The 17136-nt window shown below is 40.2% G+C and overlaps 1 protein-coding gene across 2 annotated transcripts in view; it reads right to left on the bottom strand.

The window, feature by feature from the left end:
* Positions 1–17136, bottom strand: part of RNF39 (ring finger protein 39) — a 28945-nt gene that overhangs the window by 11494 nt on the left and 315 nt on the right. Inside the window, exons 1-2 of one of the 2 annotated variants that reach the window (XM_034421711.3) lie at positions 16230–16641; positions 12094–13437 (exon numbers count right to left, since the gene is read on the bottom strand). In XM_034421711.3, the coding sequence (XP_034277602.1) occupies positions 13399–13437; positions 16230–16598 (408 nt within the window). In that variant the 5' untranslated portion in view covers positions 16599–16641 and the 3' untranslated portion in view covers positions 12094–13398. Of the gene's footprint in view, positions 1–12093; positions 13438–16229 lie in introns of those variants that run through there. The other variant, XM_034421712.3, reaches the window with a different exon arrangement.

Genomic DNA, 17136 nt, shown 5'->3' on the forward strand with positions numbered 1-17136 from the left:
AGGTGCATTGATTGGACCATGTGATGGACATGTGGGTGCTTGGGGCAGGGAAAACCTGGAAGCATTCAAATTCAGGTTTTCCCAGATGTGCCAATGTGACATCTCTAATAAAATGGAACTTTGAGGAACATCTAGCCTCGGAGTCTTCTTTCATTGGGGGTGTTACTTGGGACCCTGACAGTAACATCATCAGTGCTAGTAAACAGTCAGGTTTGCTGCTCTCAATTTATATTCTAGTGGCTTACCTGTCAGTGTTGGTGGAGATGGTCTTAGATTCTTTGATTGGGTTGTTGGCTTGTTTGGCAGTTCCTTGATTGAGGTATTATTTATTTGGTTCTTGGTCTGATGTTAATCTTGGAGTTAATCTATACTCATTTGAATGCTGATTGGGAAGGTGTTTTGGTCTTTTTGTTCCCGCTCCTTTTTTTTGGCTTGTCTGTTTTGCACAGTATGTGGATGATGTTTATCTTTGTGACTATTGATGGCCAATTTCTCAGAATGCCAGGCTGCCAGGAATTCTCTAGTATTTGAGGTTTTGGTTTGGTCTAGGATGGTTACAGTTTCCCAGTTGAAAGTGTGGTTAAGTCTGTCCCTATGCTATGAAATTAAAAAGTTGTCGTCATATCTTCTGGCTGCTATTTCATGGATGCGTTCTGCTAGTCTTCTGCTTGTTTGCCCCTTGTTGTTCTGTGGCTGCTGAGTCTTTTGTTTTACTTTGTATATTTAGGAGGGCTTTAGTTTGTGTGCTTCTGCTGATTCTGTGTAAATTGTAATAGTCTGATGGTGGTTTCTGAGATGTTTTTGGCAGTGTTACCCTTTTTACAGGTTGTGGGTTTTTGCTATATTGGTTTGATGATGACGTTGCATGGACATCAATTTTGTTGGAAGATGCTGTATAGATGATCTATTTCCTTTTTCTACTGTTCAGAGTTGCTGCAATGTGTTTGTGCTCATCGAGTTCTTAACAGTTTCTCTTGTGGGAGGTTGCATTGTTACTTTGGAAGTGGAGCATTTGATTGATGTGGGTGGTTTTTCGGTACACTTGTATTTCTAGTTTGCCTTCGTAGTCTCTGCTGATCAGGATATCCAGGAAGGGTAGTGAGTTATTTTTTTCTTTCCTGGTGAATTGGATTTCTTTGAAGAGATTGTTGATTGTTTTATGGGTGTTCAATAATTGGTCCTTTTTTTATTATGGTGAAGGTGTCATTTACATATCTGATCCATATCTGGGTTGTATTTGTGGGAGTGCTACCGATTCCAGACATTGTATTATGACCTCCATTATGGGTCTTGAAGGCAGTGATCCCATAGGTGCACCTTTGATTTGTTGATAGGTTTGTCCTTCAACTTGAAAGAATGTGGTAAGGCAGATTTTGTTAACATCCATAATCCTGGATATTTCAATCTTTGTGTATTTGGTTAAGTTGAATGTGCGGTTGTCCCATGTTGTCATAGATTCTTTGGCTAATTCTGAGTCTATGGATGTGAAAAGGTCTGTGATATAAAATGAGACCATGTTGTCATCCTTAGCTATTGTCACGTTTTTCAAGGCACTGTAGTGGAGAGTTGACGGAGTGTTTGCTTCCCTTTGTGAGGATAATTCTCTAAACCCATCATTATAGCTTCCAAATTAACAAGAGCAGAGAAATGATTACAAATGAAGAAAGCCAAGTGACTTACAGAGGGTCACTTACATTTTTCCCCAAGTCCAGGTCAATCTAAGCTTACTGGTGTTTTGCTGTAAAATTTATTTATTAAACACATTTATATGGCTACTCAACCCACACATAGGTGACTCCTAGCAGCTTACAAAATTAAAAATCACAGCATAAAACCCATAAAACCCCACTCTTTAGGGCCACCTTTGTTAGCCCAGTTCAATGTAGATGTGTTGAGTTCCTTACATTGGTCCTGATTTATTTTACTTTTAGTTTTAAAAAAAGACCCCCTTTCCCAGTTTTACACACCCAATTCCACAAAAAAACACACACACACACACATAGGCACAAATGTTATTTTAGAGAAATATGTCAAATTTTTAACAAATAATTATTTAACAAATTAACAAATTATTTGTTAATTATTCATCGTTTTATTCTTCTCAGTTACATATGTACAAATAGTAACAATTTTGTATCCCCAAGGTAGGGATTTCATCATCTCCTCCTCCTCCTCCTCCTCCTCCTCCTCCTCCTCCTCCTCCTCCTCCTCCTCTTTTTCATTTATTTTTGTAATGGGGGTAGAAAGGGATTGTTAGTTTTCATTTATTTAATTAAAAAACCTTTCAAAACCAATATTTTTGTGTTCAGAGATCTACAGTTGTTTTCGAATGAGGAAGAAGTTAAAAATTATCCACATAAAAAGACTGACTAATCAATATTCAAGTTAACATATGCATTCAAGGCAGACTTTCCAGTCTGAGCACTAATATAACAATGCATTAATAGTTTATTACTTATTTATTAGCCATGGCTCCATCAGAGCTCTGGGCGGCGCACAGCACAAAACAATTATATGAAACAATACCTTACAAAAGTTATCAGGTGGATGAGAAAGCTGTAAGAATACCCTAATGGCATTTAAGGAGATGGCTTCCCAATAAATATTGAGAATAATTTCATACATACAAATAAAACCATTCAAAGTTGTAACATTGCGAAAAGGAAGAAAGATCCTCTGTTCACATGCTTATGCTACCCATGATTGCATTTTCAACCTCTAAAGAAAATCTATATGTCCTACAATATAGAGTAGAATAGAATTCTTTATTGGCCAAGTGTGATTGGACACACAAAGAATTTGTCTTTGGTGTATACGCTCTCAGTGTACATAAAAAGATACATTCATCAAGAATCATAAGGCACAACACTTAATAATAGTCATAGGGTAAAAATAAGCAATCAAATCATACTAGGAAACAATCACTATAAATCGTAAGAAAACAAGCAGCAAAGTTACAGTCATACAGTCATAAGTGGGAGGAGATGGGTGATAGGAACGATGAGAAGATTAATAGTAATGCAGACTTAGTAACTAGTTTGACAATGTTGAGGGAATTATTTGTTTAGCAGAGTGATGGCGTTCGGGGAAAAACTGTTCTTGTGTCTAGTTGTCTTGGTGTGCAGTGCTCTATAGCATCGTTTTGAGGGCAGGAGTTGAAACAGTTTATGTCCAGGATATATTTATGTCCAGTAAATATTTTCACAGCCCTCTTTTTGACTTGTGCAGTATACAGGTCCTCAATGGAAGGCAGGTTGGTAGCAATTGGTTTTTTTCTGCAGTTCTAATTATCCTCTGATGTCTCTGTCTGTCTTGTTGGGTTGCAGAACCGAACCAGACAGTTATGTGTTACCCATGGTACCAAGTGGGGGAGACAGAGGAAACGAAAGTGAGATGGCCAAATTGGATTCTCTGTCCAATCTCAAAATGTGCCATTTCTGATGAGATTAGTTCCTAAACTGGCCATCCAACAGTTGATGTCCCCTAGAAATAATTCGGGTACATATTTCCCCAATGCCTTCGGCTGCAGCCCTAAATTCAATTGTTGTGGTTAATCCTGGCTTACCTAATGCAACCAAATCATTTTGAAGATATAATATATAATTTCATTAGCCTGCAAAAAAAACCTAAACAGTATATGTTGGGCTCCCAGCAAAGTATTGGTCCTTTGCTGAACAGCCCCAAGTGAAGGCAGAACCAGAGAGCTCATATACCCTTAACTACTACAGTTAGTGTTTGACTTACAACCACAATTGAGCCCAAAATGCATGTCGCTAAGTGAGGCAGTTAAGTGAGTTTTGACCCATTTTAGGACCTTTCCTGCCACAGTTGTTAAGTGATTCACTGCAGCTTTTAAGTTAGTAATACGGTTAAATTCCTCATTGATTTTGCTTGTTGGAAGATCACAAGAGGTGATCTCATAACCCTGGAGCAAGCAACTATCATAAATTCATGCCGCTGGCCAAGCATCCGAATTTTACTCACATAACCATGGTGGTGGTGGTGCAATTGTCATAAGTGTGAAAAACACCCTTTTTCAGTGCCATTGTAACTTTGAATGGTCATTAAATGTCCATTAAATGAAAGGCAAAGGCCAGATTTCAAAAAAAAGGTAGACACTGTACACATTACAGCATGATGTTGGAATGCTTTGGATAAATTCATCTGGATGACCTTACTATTTACCCTTCCTTATAAATCAGCATAGTAGCTTTAATAAACAATTTGGTTTACTGGGCCATAGGTTCCTGACTCTTCTTCCCCTGTTACCACCCATGATCAAGTCAATTTGCTTACAAGGGGATTTGAAACATCTCTGGAGGGTGGAGGCTTCTCATAGGTTTGGTCATGAATGAAGCCCCCAGAAATTCATAAAATCTCTGATCTCCGTGTATTTCGCTGTGCCCTCAAAACCTTGTTGTTCCGCCAGGCTGGGCTATCAAGGTAAAGATTTTAATTGGGTTTTTAAAATGGGATTTTAAATTTGGGGTTTTAAATTGAGCCTATCATTTAATAATTTTAATTTATTTTAAATTCTGTCTGTCTTTGTGCTTTTAATCAGGCTGTACACCGCCCTGAGTTCTCCGGGAGAAGGGTGGTATAGAAAATAAATAAATAAATAAATAAATAAATAAATAAATAAATAAATAAATAAATAAATAAATAAATAAATAAATAAATTGTATTGGGTCCAGGGAGCCAGTTGTGGGAGTCTACCGGTTCGGAGCTGTTCGGGTGAACTGGTAGCTCCCACAATCAGCTGGGAGTGAACCAGTTTGTCCCAACGATCAGATGGGCCCACCTGCCTGCCTGCGCTATTTTCCTCCCTTTATCTCCTCAGCTGATTCACGCGGCAGAGCTGATTGCCATGCGAATCAGCTGTGTTACTTCTCCGAAGAAACGCGGAAATGAAGATTTCTTCAAACTGTGCATGCACGCACGGTATGCGTCAGGAGTGGGCATGAGCGAAGCACGCATGAAGCACACAATCACCAAACCTGTTGTTAAACCAAGAGGATCCCACCACTGCGGGGATCATATCTTTTATCACCGCAAACACCAAAGCACTTACGTTTGAGTTGGCCTGCTCCGATGTGTGCCCTAGAATTCAGCTTTCAATCTGAGGTAAACAAGAAAGCCAGACTTGCCTCTTGTGGAAATGCATAATGTGGTTTGTTTGTTTGGTTTGGGATTATTACAACATGCTATCTTAGGCACAGAGGTTTGTAAACCATGAATTATAGCCTAGTAGTGAAATTAGTCATAGCTAAACACAACATGGTTTTGTGCTATCAAAGCCCAGGCTTGAGGCTTGTAGGCATGTAATGTACGTTGTTAATTAAAAACAAAAAGTTAATTTCAGGGTTTTTTTAGTTTTAGGACATGTGGGTGATGAGCACCACAGCATGTGGGGTGGGTAGAACTAACACTTTCCATGACTATGGAGCTTCTCAATCATCCAGGTCTGAAGAACTGAAGAAGCTTCTTGAATGAGAAGCGAAACGTCTTCAAAGAAAAACAAAGTCCAGTTGTTTTTTGAAAAAGCACTTTTGGGATAACACTTTTCCACCTCTTCTTTGGTTCCAAAAAATATCTCTTCTCCTTCTCCCAAAGCTTGTATCTATTCTATGAAAATAATTTTCAGCTTGCAAGGAATACTTCTTCTCCAGTAGAGAATCCATCCGTTTATAATATACACAGCATCTGTAAATTCAAGAGATGCAGCATTTTCCACACCTGCCTGTCTGTGGGAGGCACAGGGTTCCACCTGTTGAATTTCTACCTGTCTTGGACCATGCCTGGCACAAAGCTTTGGCCCAGACCTACGTGACTCAACTTGCTGATCTGGCATCCTAGGTGTTGTGCGTTCCCGAGATTGGGAAGATCTGGCTGATACAGGGAGTAATGCCAGCCATGGCATTAATTTTCCACCTTACTTAATTTTTGGCCTCTGAATGATCAGTCACCGAAAGGGCGGCACCCTTGAAATCCTTCCAATCAGCAATGCACGTGCCCAGATTCAGCCACCGCCTCCTCTATTGTATCATACCATCTTCACCACTTCGCTCTTTCTGCAGGATCTTTCAACCATCCCTATGAAGTCACTTCCATCCAGCTCAGCTGCTAAGAATTCTGTATGCCAGGCATCTAAGTGTTTCTGTGCTCCTTATACTACTCACAAAATGATGCATTGGTTCAGGAAGCTGGAATGATTGGCGAATGAGAAGGAACACAGAATATGGAGGTGGTGATAATTCTCCACACTTAATTAGTACAAAACACCAGGGTGTGCGTACTTTGTGGCAAGGCCACAGCACTCCCTATACTTAGGATGTAGGCTAACGTAATGACTGTTTTTCTCACTGCATGTGGCATTCTTTATTACACAAGATTCCCCCCCCCCCAAATGTGATGTTCTTGCTCATTGTAATAACTTCATGGATTCTGGGTACTATGCTGAAATCAGATGGCCAAATTAAAAAGTATTACCTGGGCTAGGGCAGCTGGATCGGTGGATGGACATAACTTCAGTTATAGGTCTGCCTTCCCAACTGAAAACACTTCTGATGACTTCCACACCCGCATTGCCAAGCGTGCTTCAGATAATGCTACCATATCTGAATGGTAAAATCCAGGGGGCCTAAGAGACAGCAGCAAACACCTCATCGTTGCCTTATAGTAGCCATAATGACTTCTGCAGTCTCTTTCTTTGAGGAACCCCAAACATGTAGGAGATGTCTCCGAGGCTGACCACAAAGGAAGAGGTCTCCAGGACAACTGTGCCACCTGATAGTAGATATGGTTTGTAAGAATCCCATTGGAGAAATCTAACTGTGGCTCTTTCATGTTTTCACCCACAATGGTGGTGATCCCAGTAACTGAGTCTCTACGTAAAGGTTTGGCCAACAGCAATGTGGCAGATGGGAATCCCTGCCTATCATCATCCAGTAAATCTGTTCACCAGTGAACATAGACCACCTAGTATACACTTGGCCAGATAATTGTGACTACACACCGCACCAAATCATAAATTTCAACCTATTACTTTTAAGGCTGTATGAAGGCCTGGCCCCTGTGATTAGTTTTTGGTTCAAGGTCAAGTAAATCTTCAATGCCAGATAAAGCCAGAAAACTTGGTTGAGTAAACCATAATAAAAGTGACCTTGTATAAATGATCAGGTTGACCACTCTTAAAACAAAATACTACATGAAGATGGGCTTTAGCCTGATTCAGCAAGGCATCTGGATCAGGTATGGTCTTGTGAAACCCATTGGCAATTTCAAGACCCTGAAATTCATGCTTGTTTGTTTATTATTGTATTGTATTGTATTGTATTGTATTGTATTGTATTGTATTGTATTGTATTGTATTGTATTGTATTGTTTTGTTTTGTTTTGTTTTGTTTTGTTTTGTTTTGTTTTGTTTTGTTTATTTTATTTTATTTTATTTTATTTTATTTTATTTTATTTTATTTTATTATTTTATTTTATTTTATTTTATTTTATTTTATTTTTTATAAAATTTATTGGCCACCCATCTTACCATAGGGTAACTCTGGGTGGCTTACAGTTACATCTAAGTTAAAACATGAAAAGTTAAAAATCAAGCATTAAAACCAAGGACACATAGGGAGGGCGGGGGCGGAGTGGAGACAGTGGGATCTTTTGTTACTCGATCAGCCACCTCCATTGCACTGTTCCCCCACATGGGCCCCAAGCCGACTGGCACAGCCATGTCTTTAGGCCCTTATGAAAAGATAGGAGGGTTGGGTCTTAGCAGCATTTACATTTATTTGATCAATTTTGATAAGACAATCACTTGTTAAGATGGATAAAGAAGTCATATATCTATTGGGAGAAATATAGAGTGCTTTAATCCATTCTCTGTTCTTCATGACTTGGGCACAGCGACAGAGAGGCAGATTACAGGACCAGAAGATGAGAGGAACATACAAGAACTGGTCAGGGGTGGTATTCACTTACTTTCCCTACCGGTTAGCAAATGTGAGCACGCGTGTACACCAGTGATGGGTTACCCTCAGTTCGGACCGGTTCGCAAGAACCAGTAGTAAAACTGGTGGGAGGCTCCGCCCACTGACCCGGACATCATCATATGTGATCTGCGCGCACGGGTGCGATGTGAACCGGTAGTAAAGGTAAGTAGAACCCACCCCTGGTGTGCAGACTTCACTCACACACGCCCATTCACACATGTGCACGGCTTTCCCCACATGTGCTTTGCTGGCACGCGCGGCTTGCACGCATGCACGCGGCTTGAAAATGTTCCTAAATAGGACGGCATAGCGCCGGGGTTGCTACCACCGGTTCGGGTGAACCATTCCGAACCGACTGAATACCACCTCTGGAACTGGTGTTCCTCTATCTCCCACTACCCTTTGTTTCTAGACTGCAAGGTGACATCCTTTCACTTTCCCCGCCCCTTCCTGCCCACACAGCGCAGGACAACACAAAATGGCTGCTTTTACATATTGCGGTGAGAGACAGGAGGTCAACATGAGGCTTAATACAGTCCCATAGCAACCCAAGATGATACCATCAAAATAGTGTGTGGAAAATGGGTTGAATTTCACTGAAGTTGGGTTTTTTTCCCCCCAATTCAGGTTTATTTCATAATTAAGGATGGAAATAGAAGAGATCTACAGATAATCTAGCTTCATTTATGGTGCAAACCCAGCCAATGGGATTTGTTTTTGATGGCCTCATCTCAGCGTAATATGAAATCACACTTTAATATGAAAGTAAACTTTGTGAACTAGTAACAGTAACAGAGTTGGAAGGTACTTTGGAGGTCATCTAGTCCAACCCCATGCTCACACAGGACACCTGTACTAGGGATTTGAACCACCGAACTGCCAATATTTCTGATCGACAAGCTCAGTGTCTTAGCCACTTTCCTGTTCCTGCTGTAAATTCAAATTCATATCTTGCTTGTACATCTTATGTGAGTTATGAAGGAGCCATGTTTTGATACAGCAACTCATCTATTGCAAAAGTTTTCTTGTTTATCCTGCTGGCTGTTATCACTGTTTAATAAATTATAATGAAATACATATGATATCTTCTCCCTTAGACCGTTCAGAGGAAACAGATAAGATGTGATGATAGGTATTATCCCAAGGGAGGAAAGACTAAACTACAAGCTGGTTATTATTCAAAGGTAGTTAGTATAAACACCAGGGATCCAAAGAATCTATCCATGAGTTCCATCCATCAGGGCCTTCACTACATGCAAAGATCTCCTCCTGATATTCCTTTTCAGGGAGGAGCATTTTCATAAATAGGAAGTAGAACACCTTTGGCCTATTTTGAGACTCTAATGAGACATATTATCATGCTGTTCTAAAGACTTATCATGTTAGATTATTCAAAATCTTGTGCAGGAAGATAACTTTGCATTTGCACTGTTTGACTTATTGAAATTAGACACCATCGTGAGCAGAATGTGCTGGGATTGCTGAAAATTTAAGTACCAAACAGTTTTACTCGCAGGAGATGATGGTTCTCACAGAATAGATGAGTCCAACCTGGTGCCCTCTTGAGGTATTGAATCTCCACTAGGATGCTCAGTGTAATGGAGTATCAAGGTGTCTAGTAACAACTCCATTGTCACCCATCAGGCTCCCTGTTCACAATTTACATCAAATAAAAGGCTGGTGTAGCTGGTATAATGTAAAATACTAACCATCCAGGAAAGTCATCGTTCCCAAAAGTCGCAATTCCCAAATGGGCCCTATAAGCTTAGCCCATAATAATGTTGGATAGCTATATTCCACTGTTATATTTGGGAATGTGATTCTTGTTCAAAAAAAGATAAAAGCAAAGAAGGTTGATGGGGATTATCTTGTGGTTGGCTAGAGGCTACCAGGGTGGCAAGTATAATTCTGATAAATCAATGTTTTGCAAATAATTTCATTCCCAATAATGGGCCTTATAGGTAAGGGCTTCTACAACATAACCTCAAAATTCCAAATAGGCCCACTGAACCCCAAAATGTTGGTGACTCCTAATCTGCCATTTTCCTAATTTTCTATATTTACTATTTCCATATTTTTGTCTATGTGTCCAAATTCCCATTTTCCAATCTCTGTTTTCTGCCGCTTGAGTTTGATCCAAGCGAGTTTGATCTGTTTTCATCTGTTCCCAAAATCTCCCATCCCACCCTATCCTCTGCCGAACCTGAGTTCAGCCCATCTGTATAAATTATATTCCATTCCTTTTTTTAAAAGCAGCTTATACATTTGGCCTTCTTTGTCAAGAGGTGGCCCCAAACCACTGCATTTCTTCCCCGTTGGCAGATGAGTATTAGATATGTAGAACATCTCTAGAACAAACAACCTGCTTGAGAAATTAGTCATTATCAGGAGGAATGCTAATCTTAGCTGAATTTTCAGCTTTCTGCACATGCTATTTTGTCAGACCTATTTTTACCATCTATTTTTCCACTTTCTTTCTTTCTGTTGTCCATTTTTTGTCTTTCCCACCTCTGGGAGCTACAGGGAAACCCATCATGTTATTAACATCAGGAACACCCCGATAGGATTCACATATTATGCTGCACCATAGTTTGCTTAATAGCGGTTTGTTAAAAGCACAATTTTCTGGTGGTAAACCACAAATCATGGCTTACAAACCACAGTAATAGCATCCACACAATATGCTAACTCCAGATTCAACCAAACATGTGAACCTATAAATAAATCTCTCTTACCCAACTTAAAAGACCACTATAGGAGAAGGGATGGCTGACTCTTATGTAATTGAAAACATTCTTTTGGGTTGGTTTTGATCTGATCAAAACCTTCTACCTGACCTCATTCAAAGTGAGATTCTAGGGATTTCACCTACAACCTTCTATATGCAAATGCCCCTGCCACGTATGAACATTAGCTGTTGGGGTGTTTGTATTTAGTAGCAAAATAATTACAATAGGAAGTTGTGGAACCTCTTTATAAACCAGGATCTAAGGACAGGGATCTGGCAATGGGCAATTTCCATTTCTGCTAGAATGGAGAGATTTGGAGGTCAATATATGGAAGGCAATTTGTTTGTCGACCCCTGATCTAGGAAGGAAAAAGAAAAGAAAGTTTCCTTTGAATCAAGCTCAAGTAATGGACAGTGTTTACAGATAAGGGGATAGCCTTTTAAAAAATTAGCCACAGAGAGCTGCAAAACACATGGTAGATCCTCACTGCAAAACTGGTATTTTAAAACAGATTAATAGAGTTGGAATGGACCTTATAGATCATCTAGTCCAACCCCCTGCCCAAGCAGGAGACCCTACACCATTTCTGACAGATGGCAGTCCAGTCTCTTATTGAAACTTCCAGTGATGAAGCTCCCACAACTTCCGAAGGCAAAGCTCTTCCATTGGTTGATTGTTCTCACTGTCAGAAAATTTCTCCTTATTTCTAGGTTGAATTTCTCCTTGTTCAGTTTCCATCCATTATTCCCTGTCTGGCCTTCAAGTGCTTTGGAAAATAGCTTGACCCCCTCCTCTCCGTGGCAGCCCCTCAAATATGGGAACACTGCTATCATGTCTCCCCTGGTCCTTCTCTTCACTAGACTAGCCATGCCCAGTTCCTGCAATATTCGTTCATCCTATGTTTTAGCCTCCAGTCCCCTAATCGTCTTGGTTGCTCTTCTCTGCACTCTTTCTAGAGTTTCGACATCTTTTATTATAGTGTGGTGTTCAAATGAGGGAATAGAAGGGGAACTCATCAAATTTGCTGGTGACATTAGACCCTTATCGTGAATTAATTAAGGAAGCAATTTAGAAGGCCACACAACTCCAAAACACTTGGTGTATAGCATTAAAAATAGGGAAAAAACCAAGAAAAAGAAGGAGGAAAAAACCCCAATGTATAACCAGACACACAGTCCTACTGACAGATAAAATCCTATAAGAGGCTCAACACCCATTCCAGCCCAAGGCCTGGGAAACAGCCAGATTTTCAAGGACTTCTTAAACTATATCAAGATGGAAGCCATACAGGAAGATAATTTGTCATTTGAGAATATTATTTTAAATAAGGTTATTCTTTTTTGAAAAAAAAAAATTACACTGGTGTGTCATACTTTTTGGAGTTTTCATTTATTTTACTACCTATTATACCTGTTTTACTATCTTAAAACAGACAAAATGAAAACATTAGCAAAGATATCATGGAGGTAGACCCAAAAGCTACACAAAAGACCGCAAGAGATGCATATAGTTTATGGCTGCCAATTCCAAGATTAGAAAAAACAGCACTGTTGTCAGTTTCACACTTTCTTAAAGCAGAATCCAATAGAAATCTAGATTCATAATATTTATTCTCTATAACTTTGGAAAGACTCCTTGCCCCTAAATATCTCCAAATTATATGCCTCAATTAACCTGTTCATTATTCCCATTTGGGGATTAAAAGATCAAAGAATTTAATGAAGAAACGGCGAATTAAGTGTAATGTAGAGGATAGCACTTGAAGGCTAGGTTTCAAATCTCCTTCCAGGCATGAGGCAATCCTTTTATCCAATAAAATAGCTAGCTAAGCAACCTAGAATAAAAAAGGATTTTTTTTATGGCACCCTGAAACATGTTACAGCTGTTAATAATGTGAAGGTATTGCGTTCTCAAGTTTTAAAGATGAATATTCAAAAGCAAGGCCAATTTAATACTTTGTTCTCAGCAAAAGAACAATGGGTGATATTATTCCTCTAGAAAATGCAAGCTCTTACTGGCACTTGGGACAACCGACTCCAAAGGTTCCATAAACATACTGGCTTTTGGAGCTGCTTGTCCCACAGCATTGAAACTCCTTACAAAGCAGATGACAAAAATACAAAATATCAATAAATAATCATTACATACATCAACAAAATAATGGCCAAAATACAGGCTAAACGGGGGCCAGGCAGGTGGTTTGACTTGTGTCCATGGAAGTCCTTCAGAAAGGCAATCCTAGAGCCAGGATGGCTAAGGAGTGAGAAGACAATGACAACATCCTGTTGCTCTCCTTGGAAAACAGTTCAGTTTCAGCTGGGTCACCATCCCTAGCTTGCCACTCCTACCCTCACTTGCCTCTTCGGGTTTCCCTGATACTTAGTCTTCCTAGAACTGCAAGGTAGCTTTTTCTCCAGGCTCCACCTTGGCCATGTAGGAGAAGGTGAAGCAAGAGGGGAAGAAGGATGTGTGGATAGAGCAGATAAGATATAGCTGGTTTAACCAGGAGAAGATGAATCCGATGAAGGCAACTCACAGCACAAGGTTCTTTCCTTATAATTCAAGGTGATGACCAGCAGCCTTTCTCTTTCCAATGGTCTTCTTTGCATTGTTCTGATTTTATTAAAGCTTGTGATCAAGAATGTCATTATCTTGTCAGGTTGCCTCTTCTTTTTTTAACCAGTCGATGCAAGTCGAAGGTTCCTAGGCCTTCCCTTTCAGGAAAAAGTAAATCCAAAGAAGAAATCAAGATGAAAGGATGTTGTAAATGAAACCTGAGTTGGCAAGCAAACTAAGCTCATCTCCAATGCAAATGGACTGGTTACATCAGAGAACATGAATTAATAGCAGACTTTGCACATCCATAAATCCTTGCTAGGGCACATGCATATCCTTGTGCAAGAAAGCAAATCATTCTTTTAATTCTGCGTGGTTGCAGCCTTGACTTCATACATTATGTTATGTATATAATATATTATATTATCAACAGAAGAAAGAACACTTAAACATGACTCTGGAAGGATTTATACATAGATGTCTATTTTGCCTTGTTTAAATATATTTTCTCTGTTTTATTCTGGCAATCATTCCTCTTCTGTTTACCTTCTTTTGTCTATTAATCTGTTTCTTCCATCTTCACTAACCACAATGATTCTTGTTGATCTCTGTTCGTTCTTATTTTCACAATTGTAAAAGTGTTTTCCATTGAGGCATGCCTCTCAGATTGGAATCGTATGAATAAATATAAGTCATGCCTCATTTCTGAGACACCTGCCTCAGATCTAGTTCAAGATCTGTCTTGAAAAATATTTAGTACTACTGCTCCATAAATGCCTATTCTACTCATTTCTTTTGCAACTTGTTGGAGTATTTTCTTTCCAGGTGATCTATCAAAGATAGTCCTAGCATAGCATTGCTAACCTCTTGCTTTGATCTTGTTCCTTGTGCCTTCAATACCAGCAGGGTAACGTTGATTTGTGAAAAAATGTTGCAGCATTGGTAGAATAATTACTGGCCAGATCACAATCTCACATCATATTATGATTGTCACATGACTGTAACATGACTTTACCGAAGAATCAAAGTGAACCATGTTAAGAATGGAACATGCAGGGGGCTCAATGTGGACAGAGAAACACGCTTCCTTAAACAAGGACAGGAATCTTGAGCTACTCTGAAGGAGTTGATTATTTCTGGAGGACATTGGGTTCCCTATCCCTCCACTAAAAGATTGTATTTTTTTAAAAAAAGAGATTTGCTTAGTTCATTTCTATTCTACTTTTCTTCCAAGGAGCCCAGGCTGGCATCTATAGTCTTTGCCATTAGTTCATCCTAACCCCAAGAAACCAAATAATTTTCCTCCATTCCTACCAAATCTGGCTTTGCTTTCCATAGTTTTAGTCATCCTTGAATCTTCTGCATGTAAAAGGACCAGTCCTATGGAACGATCCTGACATCTTCTGCATGTAAAGCAGGAGCACCAACATTAAGCTACAGTTTCTCCCAACCTTTGGAGAAAGAAAACTTCATCTGGTCTGTGTAGTCTCGTGGGCAGCTTGAAGAGCAAAAATGCAATGTAGAAGAGAAAGGTCAACTCCTGATCCTAACAGCATGTCTTTCCCCGTGCCATCAAATCCAGCTTCAAGTGAGCCCCACAAATAGTCAACTACTTCTTGGATTTTTTTTTCTCTTTGAAAAAAGTTCCCCCCCCCAACTTTTTATGTGGTAAATGGGTTGATAAAGCACCACCATGAAATTTGGTGGAAAAATAAGATCAATCAAATGAGTACAATTTCAAATGAAACCAATTAAAAAATAATAATAAAATAGATCAAATGGAACAGCTAGCCTTCAGAAATCATGAGTGCTCCATCACTTGAGATTTTTAAGAAAAGACTGGACAGTCATTTGTCTGAAATGGAATAGGGTCTCCTGCTTGAGCAGGGGGTTGGATTAGAAGACCTCCAAAGTCCCTTCCACCTCTATTCTGATTGATTGATTGATTGATTGATTGATTAAATCCACTAATCTTTTACCTTGTTATACTCAAGCAAGTCATCATCATCATGATACCACCTCAGCTTTCCCTTAATGCCTTCCAGATGTCTGGATTATAAAGGGCAACATTGACTAGTAGATGATGGGATGGTGGTCCAACACATCTGGAAAGCATCAGGTGATGCATAATTGTCTTGATGTATGTTTTCAATAGTATATCCATAAGAACAAATTCAGTTTTTGCATCACCATCCATGAGAGGAAATAATAGACATCTTCATGATACTAGCAAGAATCTAATTTTATTCTCTCATTCACACATAATCCAACAGGCAGAACACACCCATGTCTTTTGGAGGCTTTCCTTCCCCCACACTCCCTGTATTTCAACAGTTTTTTTTACCAATATGGTATTTTCAGATGAGATAAATACAATTCTGGTCATCTCTAGCCTTCATAGGATTTGCAGTTTCCATCATTTCCAAGCATATGAAAGCACATATACCTGGAGAACCCCTGGCTGGGAAGATTTCTCCAAGTATTGGGACAACAGGCAGAGATATATTTTGTTTTTCCTTTTTGTCCCTGTTTTCCTTGCTACATTGAGTCTTGGTGCTGAGAAAAAGCTTCATAAACTAAATTACTGTCTAATTTCCCATTGTTTAAAGGGATATAAATCTCTAAATTTCTCTGGCTGGCGTCATACCACATGAGGGAGAAGGCTTGAAGTAGAAATCGCGTATGACTATAACAATAGGCCACTGTAGCAAAATGATGAGAAAGAAAGCAAATTCTAACACACATCTCTGAAAAGTCTATTTCTCAGTATCATTTTCAGATAAAACTATTCTGGTGTATACACTTACCTGTATACCACACACTGTATTTTCAACTTCCAAACACCACCAAACCCAAATCTAATGGGGAGGAATGCATATGGAGAATGCACTGTGTAAGATCAGAGACCCTCTTGCTGACAAGGCAACTGAGCCCTTCATCCATGACCTACCTTTTCTTTCTGGATGCTGGTTGTGGGCCTCCACCCTCCACGGCGGCGCTTGGACTTTGGGGCAAGGGGTACCTGGGCTGTCTTGGCATTGAGGTGTTGGGTGATCTTGACTTCTACTGCCAGCTTGACATTGGTGCGGAGGTTCCTCCTCTCGAAGACTTTCTTGCACTGGGGGCAAGATATCACCCGAGGGCCATTTCCCTTCATGGACTCCTCATCCCAGTAGCGAGTGATACAAGCTCGGCAATAGCTGTGGTCACAGTCGAGGATCACTGGGTCCTTAAAGTGACCCCTGCAGGCTGGGCAGATAGCCGCTCTCTGCAGCTCAGCCACCAGCCCTTTGCTTTCCATGCTGCACAACTGTGTCATCCTTTGGCTTCTGTGTTCTGGTGCCAGCTCAACACCTCGCCTCTATATAGGCAGGGAGGAGACCAGAGGCAGGTTGGGGGAGGAGCCTCTGTCCGGCAACAGGTAAACAGCCTTGCATAACCATCCAGTTCTTCCACTCCAGGGACTTGTGCCAAAACGTGGCAGGCAGGAACTGCCGCTGGGTTAGAAGACAAGTCTGTTTTGCTGTTAGAAAATATCACGCCGTGTGATAAGTTACAGCTGCGGGCAGGGTGGGGTGTGCAGAGAATCGGGTTCGTTTTGTTTTGATTTCTGACCACTGCGAGGGCCAGCTGATTTTCTTCCTGCATCCCAGAGTTTTGCAAGTCTGTTCCAGTCTCCTCCATCGATCTCAATTGTTCTGCCAAGAAGCCCTTAACATCAACTCTATGGCAAATCCTTCAAATGCTGCTGGTCCTGAGATACATTCTGAAGCACTGAGAATGTGTCAAAAGCTCCTCCTGTCCCTACTTGGTACCCTTCAGATGTGTTGGGACGACAATTCCCAACATTTCTAGAC

Source organism: Pantherophis guttatus, chromosome 2 (genome assembly GCF_059756535.1).
Source record: "Pantherophis guttatus breed Tessera chromosome 2, ASM5975653v1, whole genome shotgun sequence".
Classification (NCBI taxonomy): domain Eukaryota; kingdom Metazoa; phylum Chordata; class Lepidosauria; order Squamata; family Colubridae; genus Pantherophis; species Pantherophis guttatus.